Source organism: Abramis brama, assembly GCF_963993115.1.
Source record: "Abramis brama genome assembly, chromosome: 2".
In the NCBI taxonomy this organism is placed as follows: Eukaryota; Metazoa; Chordata; class Actinopteri; order Cypriniformes; family Leuciscidae; genus Abramis; species Abramis brama.
In genome coordinates this window covers 2,813,517-2,825,557 of record NC_139964.1, presented here as the reverse complement: position 1 = coordinate 2,825,557, position 12,041 = coordinate 2,813,517, and the positions used below count along the sequence as shown (strand labels likewise).

The window sequence follows — 12,041 nt, the reverse complement described above, 5'->3', positions numbered from 1 at the left end:
GGTTATTTGGAAAATAAAACTAACACAATTTCTTGTCACAATATTAATAAATTATTGCTAACTGCGTCCCGGGAGTTGTTCTCAACTCAACTCAATTTTATTTATTTAGCACCACTAAACACAACAATTGCTGGTAACATACAAGTCAACATTTAACTTTTATTGTATTTTTTTTTCATTTGCATCATTACATACATTAGATTATACAAGTAAATTGAAACACAATACTTGCATTTAAAAGTGTAATCTGGTAAAAGTGGTAATCACCAGTACACAATGAACTCTGGGATGGGCAAGGCAGCGAAGGGTGCATCTGTTGGCTCCTTCATTTCACGGCGAACGAAGAGCGCATTTGAAGGAGCGTTTGAATCGGGACAGCTTTCGCCACGGTCTTCAAAACTGGTTTGATGTGTTATTTGAGAACAGTTGGGTTCATCAAAATACTTTTAATAATTTTTCGGTTTGAAGATAATCTGAGCCAACGTAGGTTTTTCTGGAAACTTCAAAATGGCGGTAAAATGGTTGTGACGGAAAATGAGTCGAATCGCCTTCAGCTCAAGGAATCAGAAAGGAAAATTGTTTTTTAGAATTTTGTTTCTGTCCCTTATAGTTCACAAGTTAAAATAAACTTGAGTTTATGTTAGAGGGATTGAGTTAGAGACTCCAAATTTGCTATGGTGACAGTTCAGACTGTCCTCCATCAGTGCACCAAATTTCATTACTTTCCCGCAAGCGGTTGTACTTACCTTACAAAACCAGATCTCTGAAAATGTTTGCTGATGCATGTGTGTGTGTGTGTGTGTGAATGCATGTTTTGACCATATATACAGTATATGTATATAACAAAAACACTGAATTTCCATCGGTCACTTTTATTTGTACCCTGCCGTCACTCTTAATGTGTTGCCTCTCTGTATGCCCACTAGAACACGCAGTTTCTAATAAAGAGCAAAATATCAGATAAAGACACTCCTGTCAATGTTGCATTTTTACTGGCAGAATATATAGAGCAGAACATCAACACTCGCTCAGAAAACACCCTCACACACGGATGACTTACAGACATTTATTTCCTCAACACAAGAGAAAAACAATGAGTGGAAATTGAAAAAATTAAAGTATTTAATCTCTACAGGCCACGTCCATAAAACCAAATAAAAAAACAAGCAAAAGGAAAAAAGAGAGAAGGAAATTAAACGTTTTACTTCAGCGTGTAAAGACGTGACAAACTGAAATCATCTCAATAGCACATCAATAGTCACATGACGCACGCGTGCATCTAATCGGACCGAACGGGACACGGGCGTAGAGAGGGGGCGGAGCAATCCTGTGATTGGATGAACACAAGACGACTGGTCAATTCTGATTGGTCCTCAGGCTGCAGAGTGCATTCTGGGAGATCTGCCCTGACCCAAGGTCAGTTTTCATATAAAGTTCAAAGGAATAGGATGTAGAACTGACTCTCCAAACGAACGCTAATCAGCGGTTTAGTTGACGGCTACTCGACGGGCGCGGCGGCGGCGGCGGCGGCGGCGGCGGCGTCAGCATCTCCTAGCGCTCCTGCGTCTGCGCTAACGGCAAGCTCCGCCTCCTCCTCGCCCACCTCCACGCCCTCCACTCCCTCCTCCTCCTCCTCCTCCTCTCCTTCACCCGCCTCCACACCCTCCTCCTCCTCTGTGGCTCCGCCCGTCTCCATCTTCATTTCCTCGTCATGCCCCGCCCCGTTTCCCACGGCTTCTGCTACAGGCTCCGCCCCCTCTGCCTGAGGCTCCTCCTCTTCCTGTTTGACCTCGTTCAGGCTTTCATTGGTGAGATCGCCCTCGGACACATCCATCACCATGGAGTCCTCGGGATCCTGGTCGTCCTGGTTACCGTTGAACGGGTTTTCGCCCTGCGAATTAAGCGAAACTCGTAAACGAACGAATCAAGCAATATCTCAGACATACTGAACGAGTGTATTGAGCACAGTTGAACAAAATGCAAAATTAACACTCACCAAACACTACAATGTAAAAAAATATTTTGTAAATAAAATGAGCGTTATTGGAGTACTACTATAATTTCACGCTTAACTCAATAGTAGGGATGCATGATATATCGGCCACCATATCAGTATTGGCCAATATACATCTCAATATCGGCCCGGTAAGAGAATTTGGCCGATATATTAAAGCGGATAAATAATGTATTATTTCCTCCAGCTGAGACGCTTCAGATGCGCACTGTTCAACATGATGGGTTTGAATTGCTTGAAATATGATTGGAATCACTTTAATACAGTTATGTGCTGGCATATAGGCTACATAAAGTTATAACGAGAACAGCATAATTGAGTACTTTTAATGGTGAAACTTGTTTTTGTAATCAGGCTCTAAAAATTATAGAAAAATTTGGATTTAAATTTATCGGCCAATATATCGATTATCGGCTTTTAAATATAAAGAATTATCGGTTAACGGTATCAACTAAAATCTTCTTATCAGTGCATCCCTACTCAATAGTTGAGTAACTTGCCATTTCTTTATAATTATTTACAAATAATAATAATAATAATAATAATAATAATAAAATCATCTTGTTTCTTTACTTTTATAACAGCAGCAGAAAAAAATATTTTAACAATAGGCAAAATAAATGGACAAAGTTGAATGTTCTCAAATGGAGAACAATGAAGTCATTAAACAAATCTAAATTAAAAACTTAAAATTAAAATGAAGGTTTGTGTTTAATATGCTGAGGAGTGGAGACAACAAGTTGACTGGAATAATAAAGTAAACAAAACAGTAGAAACCAATATCTTCAGGAAAAATGCTTAAATATCAGGGGGAAATGGTTATAAACTGATTAAACCAATTAAGTCTACCAAACGTAGTACCAATTTTAAGATGCGGTATCATTAAAAACAGAAAAAATGACTAAATATGGCTTCATGACTGGCGAGTGCGAGTATGAGACGAACCTTCAGGTAGCTCTCCAGCTTCTTGCCGATGACCTTGTGGTTGAGGATGCTGCGCGCCACAGACAGACTCGCCCTCTTGGACTGCTCCATCATGCCCTGACACACACACACACACACGGGTCAGACCAACACCTCTCCAGGAGCTCCACACACTGATCAGATGCGGTTGGTACCTTGCGGTTGTAGTTGTGGTCCGAGGACTTGAGGTGTTTCTGGATCAGCATGTACTGCATGGGGATGAACACGTCACACGCCGCGCAGTGAGCCGCCTCCACCTTCTTCATGAAGTGCTCCATGCCCAGATCTGCACAGGAAGTGACATCATGAGCTTCAGGCCAGCAGGGCGGGCACAATTGCTGACAAGCTCACTTCGAATTTATTTCTTAAATATTAGCAAAATTTGAATTATCTTCAAATTCTAAAGGCAATACTGGAGGAAAACAGTGCTGTATTGTCTCCTGTGCCCACAAGAGGGCGCAAGCGAGCGCAATAAGCCAATATAAACCAAAATCAATCATCTTTAAAATAACATCTACTTTTTAAAGTGCATGAACTTTTGAAACAATTGTTCTTAAATAAAATACAATTTCCTTAATGTGCATGCAAGGACAACTGGGTTACAATAGTGCATAAATCTGTGTCCACGCATCAGTAACCTGAGAACACACACGCTTCAACACACAGCGTAATGAACTACATGACAGGAAATGACATCATGAGAGCTTCTCGGCAGATCTAGGCGTACCTCGCGTCAGATCCTGGTCTTTGAACACCTGACAGATGGTGGCGCTGTGGTTCTCCATCTGATTCACTCGCTGCTCCGTCTTCCTGAACTTATTGTTCAGATACTCCTATAAAACACCAGTATCGGTTCACTAATAACCCTTGTGCATCGCTAAAAGTGACACATAGGTCCAGTGCACAAAAATGTCCAAGTCCAAAAACTGTCATAACACTTTTAAAGACCCGTGGCACATTATTGTTCAAGTAAAAATGTATATGAAAAAAGAAAATGTATACGAAAATATATTTTATGAAACATGTTGAACTCTGAATCTGCAAGAAAAACAAAGCCATAAATCTAAACAAGTTGTGTTCTAAATCTGAGGCTGATATCTCCAGAAATTAGCTAAATGTTTCCCCATTAGGAGCCAGTGAAGCTCCACTGGGACACACTGATTGAGTTTCTCTCGCTCAAATATTACAAGCACATTCTTTTTATTACACACATACAAACCACACTCTGACATCCACACTAACACACACACACACACACACACTCACAGCTGCATAATTTATCCAACTGGCTCTATAATATGAAGCAGCAGAAAACAGGAATAAAGCGAGTGTTTGCTTTATAGACCAAACCTGAGAAAATGGCAACATCTGGTAAAAGAAAAGTTTTTAAATAAAAGCAAAAATGAAAGCTTATTAAGAAATACTGCATCATTTTATAGTTAAAGGTGCAGTGTGTAATATTTAGGAGGATCTGTTGACAGAAATGCATTATCATGTACATAACTATGTTTTCAGTGGTGTATAAAGACTTTACTTAATGAACTTTATGTGTTTATTGGCTTAGAATGAGGCGTCTCTCTACACACACCGCGGGTCCGCTTACATCCACGTTTCTACGGTGGCCCTGAACGGACAAACGCGTTTCCTCACTATGTTGTTCTTCGTGATAAGAAGCTAAAGCTAAAGTCAGCGAATAAAACACTGACACAATGATGAACAGGTGACAATAATATTCACAATAACATATCACTTTACTGAATAATTAAATATACCTAATTTCTTAATCTTTGTAAAGAATCCTCTTTGTTTAACTGGCTACTCTCTGCTGTCTCAGACGACGACATCACTTCCTGTCGGCCAAAGTAACTTCTGTTGGCTGCAGTTCACAACCTCACCACTAGATGCTGCTAAACTTACACACTGCACCTTTAAATGGCCTGGGATTAAAAATTGCAGTTTTAATGGGGAAGTTTTTGTCCTTAAGATCCTGAGAGGAACTATTTTGTGTTTCTAGTGCAAAATAGATTTTTTTAAAGGAAATAGGGGTGAAATAGTAAAAATCTATACACACCTGTGCCAAAATGTATGCAGTCGGCATTAACACAGACGAAATGATAAAAAAACTGAATGTGTGTAGAGAGAAATGGCTCATTCTAAGCTAATAAACACACAACGGTTCATTATGTAAGGTCTTTATACACCACTGAAAACATAGTTATGTGTATGATATTGCATTTCTGTCGACAGATCCTCCTAAATATGCACCTTTAACTGGCAAAATGATAAAAAAAACAGAACTGAAAGACTAATGCGTCATGAGGCCGTTAAGGCAAGCGCCCGCACCTGCAGGAAGTCGGTGGTGGGCTTGGACAGCTGATTGGACAGGAACCTGAAGTGGTCCTTGTGGAACTTGCTCTCCAGGTGGGCGTCCATGTCCTCACTGTAGAAGGAGCGAAACTTGCAGACGGAGCAGGCGAACGTCACCCTGGGAACGAGCGTACACACGTGAGCCTCACACACCCCAGAACACACACCTTACACGGACAGCAAAGAACCTGACCTGTGAGCGGACACTTTGACCCCTGACCTTTCAAAGAAGCCCCTCCTCTTCCTGATTTTTGATGCAGGGGGTGGAGTCTGCTTCGCCTTGGCCTGAGCTCCCTCGTCCTGATTGGATGTTGCTAATGAGAGAGAGAGAGAGAAACACACGTTACATCCAAACGTTGTTTTTTAAGCATCTCACGCCATGAGCGTCAACTTAAAGTCAAAGTTAAGTCATTTGCAGTGCATTTAACTTTAAAGGAACACTCCACTGTTTTTTGAAATAGGGCTTATTCACCTTCTTTCCTACATTTAGATAGGTGGGCAAATGTATTTTTGTCTCAGTGCATGCATTGTTTTAGTTTGACAGGGTCGGCGCTAGGAATATCGGCGCATATCTGCCTAGGAAATCGCCTAGTGTTAATCTGCATCGCTATTTGTACTCATTGTGAATACGCAGGCCACAAGAAGTAATTAGGTGGGTTTTTTTATTTTTATATATCACTTTTACTCAGGACATGCTAGCTGGCAACAAAGGATTCCATTCATTATGCTAAGCTAAGCTAGCGCCGACCCTGTCAAACTAAAACGATGCATGCACTGAGACAAAAATGCATTTGCCCACCTATCTAAATGTAGGAAAGAAGGTGAATAAGCCCTATTTCAAAAAACGGTGGAGTGTTCCTTTAATTTAATTTTAGAGGAATTTGGTTGAAATTAGAGGAGATTTAAGGGGAACAACTGGGAACTAGAATTTTAATGGGCGTGAACTAGATTGTGCACACCAATGTCAGTTAATGGACCAATCAGAAACAGCTGGAGGTGGGACAATCAATTTTTGCGGGGCTGGCACATATTTATGCACTGAAATTTATATTCAATTGACATATTTAGTCCATTAAATAAAAGCAGAAGAAACCAGGAGACGGTAAAGTCCCCAACGCACCAGCACTCTCTCCTCCATCTTCTGCTCGGGAGTCCTGAGGAGCAGAGAGAAGCGTTAGTTGTGTTTCGGGAACAGTCAATGACATAACTCACAGACCACTGAAATAAACGTGAACGTACAGCAGCGACGGCTTCGCTCGCCTCCTCCGAGTCCCGCCTGTGTTCTTCAGTGGCAGCTTCTGAAACACAACACACTTATGAACACACACACACACAGAGGAAGCAGGAGATCAGAAGGCATCATGGGACAGGGGTGTGCTCGTACCGGTGGCCCTCCTCTCCCTCGCGGTCTCGGTTTTGCCCATCTTGGACTCGGGCTCGTCGGTGGCGCTCAGGGTCTGTTTCCGCTTCTTCTGTCCGTCGCGCTGGGACTTCACCTGCTGCTTGACATCATCACATATGCAAATGAGATCTGAGGTCATGTGTATGCGTGTAGTCATGAAGGTGAGTCAATGAGGAGAGGATCTACAACAGGTGTGTTCGACTTTGGCACGCGACACCACGTGACTGTTGCTATCGAACAACCGCGAGCGCAATTCAAGAGCTGTCGGCTGGTGTGTATAGCGTCATATTTATCAAACTGATAAAAAAAAATATAGATCCCGACTATTCGGCATTTAAATAGTTAATAATAGTTTAGGCTCATGCTGAACTTTTTTGACTATTATTGTACATCATCCTTCCCTCGCGGGTCAAAATGACCCGAAGCCTTAAAATTATACTTACATTTTTTTTGTCCAGAAAGCTTATTTTATTTCATTTTGATAATATTTTTTCTGTTTTTTAATGAGATTGTTATTTTTTGTTTCATTTACCTTTAAATTACTAAATTTGATCAATAAATAATTAATAAATAGTAATTTAAGCACATTCTTCACATACTTTCAACTTAACACAAATTCAAGCATAAGCCTTTTAATTCAGCTCCAAATATCTTACACTGGGTGTCTTTGCCGACCTCTTGTGGAAAATAATGATATAAGATGATATTTCATGATTTTAGATGGCCTTATAGCTCTATATGGAGCAAACGAGCTGTTCCGCTGGGTCCTAAAGCCAGTTCCCCTTCAGTATGCATTCAGATACGCATGTAGACATTATAAAATCAGTTTTGGTAAAGTTTTAGCATTTCTAGTTTCTATTTTGAGCATTTTAAGGGTTTTTCTATGTGTACTGAAGCATTCCTGGCATTCCATTCATTCCTAAGGGGGTCAAATTGACCCGAGAGGGAAGGATTTGTTACTTTTTAAAATTTCAACCACAAACCTCCTCGAATCCCATCAAGAAGCAGAATGTGTCTGACTTCATGTCTCGGTTTTTAACTCCTCGTCGAAGTCGAAAAAGACCCGAGGGAAGGATGAGGGCAGAATATAAAAGTGTTGAATAAAAAGCGTTACTGTTGTGCATTTGACGCAACGATAAAAATGCTTCTACGTTGTTACGAGAACCAAAACGTATCGTTTTTTTAACTCCTCGTCGAAGTCGAACACACCTAGCGCTTTTTTAAACGTGAACTATCCCTTTAACACACCCATTATCACCGCCCTGTAATCATGTGACTCTTTACAATTATCCTCCAGTGTGTAACTAAGAGGTCAAAGGTCAAATGTGGGCAGGCTGGGGCTCCTCCAGGGGTTGTTTGTTTGGTGGGATGAATGCGCTTGATTGGCTCTGCTGATCTCTCAGCCCCGCCCCCCCGCAGGGAGTGGGAGGTACTTACTCGGTTCAGGGGTCTCTTGCGGCCGCGCTGCCGGTTGGCCCTCGGGCCCCCTCCGAAGTTCCGGAAGTCCTGGGGCCCGCGCTGGGACTGGAAGGCCCCGCTGTCAGGGTACATGCGGTTGGCCAGCAGCGAGGGCAGCTTTCCTCGCCCCGCGGGGGAGTGGCCTTGGCCTCCGCCCCGCCCACTTCCGGAGGAGGAGGAGTCCTGCCTGCGGCTGTAGCCGCGCCCTCCTGAAGCTCCACCCCTTCGCGGGGATCTTTGCCCCGCCCCCCAGCCGGAGCCCGAGAAGGCGGAGTCTCGATTCGACCGCATTTTGGCAGATCCGAATCCGTCAAAGCCGGACCCGCCCCCTCCAGCTCCGCCCATGACCCCAAAGGCCACGCCTCCGCGCTGGGCCATCATGTCGCCCCGGGAGTCGCTGTACCCAAAGCTACCGGATCTGTAGAGATCTCGGGGGCCGAGGGAGGCGGAGCGCGAGTCGAAAGACTCGTATTGGTCAAACCTGCAGAGGGAGGGAGGCGCAGAGCAAAGGTCAAGCGGGGGACCGACCATCGGCTGCATTTTCATCATGAGCTCTCAGATGACAAATAAACTCAAGCCCTTCCACAGCCACGTTGTTTGTTTCTCAGGTGCATTGTGGGAAGGCTGTGGAAAAGCTTCAGAATGACTGGTTGCACAGATGGACATATAAGGCAACGAGGTGGAAACAGTGAGATAGCAGGGACTTCTAGGGGTCTGTGAGGGCGTCGTTAGCATTATCTGGGACGCTAGATCTGGACGTCTGAACATGAAACGGGTTTTTGTGTGTTCAAATGGTCAGGAGGGCATTTTAAAAGAACGGCAACTGCTTTATAAGTGTTTTAGCCAAGAACTGAGCATTACCGTAGACAGCAAATCATTACAAATAACAGCTTCCACAGGGTAGACGCCACATTTAACTTTATGATCAATTTAAGATGTACACTAGCGTTCAAGAGTCTCTTCTGCTCACCAAGGCTGTGTTCACTTGATCAAGAATACTGTAAAAACAGTGAAAGATTATTCCAATGTAAAACAGCTGTTTTCTGGACTTCTGGGGTCTGTGGGGGCGTCGTTAGCATTAACTGGGACGCTAGATCTGTGAGGGCCGTCTGAACATGAAACAGGTTTTTGTGTGTGTTCAAATGGCCAGGAGGGCATTTAAAAGAGTGTGTTCACCAAGAACTGAGCATAATCATTAAAAACAACTTCCTCAGGGTAGACGCCACATTTAACTTTTAAGAAAAACTTCTGAGGGGAAGATGTAAACTAGAGTCTCTTCTGCTCACCAAGGCTGCGTTTATTTAATCAAAAATACAGTAAAAACACTGAAATATTATTAGGATGTAAACCAGCTGTTTTCTATGTGAACATATAAAAATTATCGATATCCAACGCAATATGGCATCTACCCTGACTAGCCTACAAGACGACATCTAGACAGGATCTTGTCCAAATTTACAGTAAATTATCACCAATTATTATCAGACAAACTAGTGCGACATGAGAAAATAACTGATCTGAATTATTTTGAGAGTGAAATTGTATTGCATACATTTTAATACGCAAAAAAGCATAACTCCTGCATCTGTAGACATGCATGAGTGGTTGTGTGTGTGTGTGTGTGTGTGTACCTCTCCCGGGTGCTGCTCTTCATGCCCCCCTCCAGCTGCGTGAGCATGTCCAGGCGCTGGTTGATCTTGGCGATGACGGCGTCTGCGGTGGCGCCGGAGGACAGCAGAGATCCCCCTGAGAGACCTCTCTTCATGCGCTCGCTGGAGCCGTACCCCCCGCTGCCCCCGAACCCCCCGCTGCCCCCCGACATCGAGTCCTTATAGCCGTACATGTCGTAGCTGCCCGACCCTGAGCCAGAACAGAGCACCATCATGAAGACACTACACACATGAGTCTAGGGCTGGGCAAAAAAATCGATTTCTCGATTCATCATTTTATAAATATAGGATTAGTATTAAATTTATATAGATTGAGTCGAATCGAGAATTGAATTTAGAGCATGCAAATCGAACCGAACATCTGAATGGATACCCAGCCCTACATGATTCTGCTGTATTAATGTATGTGAACTAAAGCGTGTCTCACCTCGGGACGATCCTCCTCCTCCTCCTCCTGATCCTCCCCATCCAGAGAATCCTGACCAGATTACAAACATGTACATGAAGCACAGCACACATCCCAAACTCATCTCAAAGTATTAGAGATGCACAGATATGATCATTCAGGCCGTTAACCGATAATTATTTATATTTGGAAGCCGATAACCAATATATTGGGCGATAAATCTAGCCTAAATCACAATTTCTATAATTTGAGAGCCTGATTACAAAAACAAAAGTCTCACCATTAAAATCCATGTCCTACGCACACAATTTTATACTAGCCTATATCTCATTACGTATGCAGCCGATATGACAGACGTATGTTGGACTTTACTGTATTTTCCTTTTTGAAGTGATTCCAATCATATTTCAAACAATTCAGAAACATAGGCTAATGTTGAACAGTGCGCATCTGAAGCAATACATTATTTATCGCTTTAATATATCGGCCAAATTCTCTTATCGGGCGATAACGATAACATTAAAAATGAGCATCAGCCGATACCGATATGGTGGCCGATATATCGTGAATTTATACACTAAGATGTCGTCGCTCTTTCCAAAAGCTGATAACCCTACAGTTTCATATTCGAGTCCTCTAAATGATCTTCATGATATACTCAATCTCCTCCAGTCTCTGATTGAGACTCTTATATCTATCAGGTAAAAGTGTGTTAGCTTGAACGCTTATAACTGGCCAGGCCAGTGTAATTAGGGGGCGGGACATTCACTCAAAATAACATTTGACTGGACAGAAATGTAAATCTGACTCTTTAGACATGATGATCATGTCAACTATAATTCCGTCTGTTTTCCCGAGAGAAAGCGTATAGAGATGAACTTACGCACGTACACTAGACACGAATTTAAAGCCACAAAAGAACAATAGCATGAGGTCTTTTAAGATGGCAGTACACTCAAATATCTGTAAATCCTGTAGATTAATACTGATATCCAAACAATCAACCGAATAATCGAACAATAGAGCGGCAGAATGGACACGGCAGCCATTTTACGATTAAACGCCCCCATTTCACCGATCCAGCACTCAGTGTCTATTTAGCGAGAAAATATGGCGAGTCTTCTCTTTCGATTCGCCATTTTAGGCGCTAAACTGCAGAATTTATCGCTGCGCGTGAACTCGAGCAATCGGGCCTCGTGTAAAACATTTCACTGCAGAAAATCCCTCACAAGAAAAAAACATTATTAGTTTGATCGATTTAACAATACGTTAATGTTTCGTGTTTCGAAAAGCGCGTTCGTGTGCGCGCTTCCGCAAGCAGACAATAACAATGGGATTTACGTCGACATTGACAACAATCGATGAAACTACACTTTAAAATGTAAATACTTACACAAAAGGAAACTAACGTATTAATAAGGTCTGTATGAATGATTAAAACGAGTTTTCCGCTTCATTTCGACCTGCGCCATTTCACGCACACAGCGAATCATCGAACTGCGTTTCTCAAATACAGAGTAATACATGATGCCAGCATACAAACGATTGCATTAAACACAGAGAGATGCTTATTTAAAGTGAATAAAGATTAAATCACTAACCTGAAGAATATCCTCGGTCCATCCTGCTGCAGTGTTTAGGGTAGGTGTGACTGAAAGCGAGGCGGTCAGGCCAGTATCAGGCCGCGAAGACTCCGCCCACTAAGAGGGCGTGGCCACATGATTGACGTGTGAACGAACCAATGATCGACTTCCAGCGGCC

At 42.6% G+C, this 12,041-nt stretch overlaps 1 protein-coding gene across 4 annotated transcripts; it reads right to left on the bottom strand.

Annotated features, from left to right (window-relative positions):
• Positions 1 to 1,052: 1,052 nt before the first annotated feature.
• On the bottom strand, positions 1,053 to 11,990 carry akap8l (A kinase (PRKA) anchor protein 8-like; the record flags this gene model as incomplete). 4 transcript variants are annotated; one of them, XM_084100838.1, is made up of 13 exons in its annotated part: positions 1,053 to 1,891; positions 2,960 to 3,055; positions 3,133 to 3,263; positions 3,705 to 3,810; positions 5,321 to 5,462; positions 5,538 to 5,658; positions 6,465 to 6,498; positions 6,584 to 6,642; positions 6,729 to 6,843; positions 8,184 to 8,685; positions 9,836 to 10,064; positions 10,302 to 10,352; positions 11,882 to 11,990. In XM_084100838.1, 13 exons carry the CDS (start codon positions 11,901 to 11,903, stop codon positions 1,499 to 1,501), a joined length of 2,001 nt encoding a protein of 666 aa, XP_083956964.1. In that variant the 3' UTR covers positions 1,053 to 1,498. The 4 variants fall into 4 exon arrangements, with proteins under 4 accessions (XP_083956964.1, XP_083956966.1, XP_083956963.1 ...); XM_084100840.1 differs by having other exon boundaries at positions 5,565 to 5,658; XM_084100837.1 differs by lacking the exon at positions 11,882 to 11,990 and having other exon boundaries at positions 10,302 to 10,377.
• Positions 11,991 to 12,041: the final 51 nt, after the last annotated feature.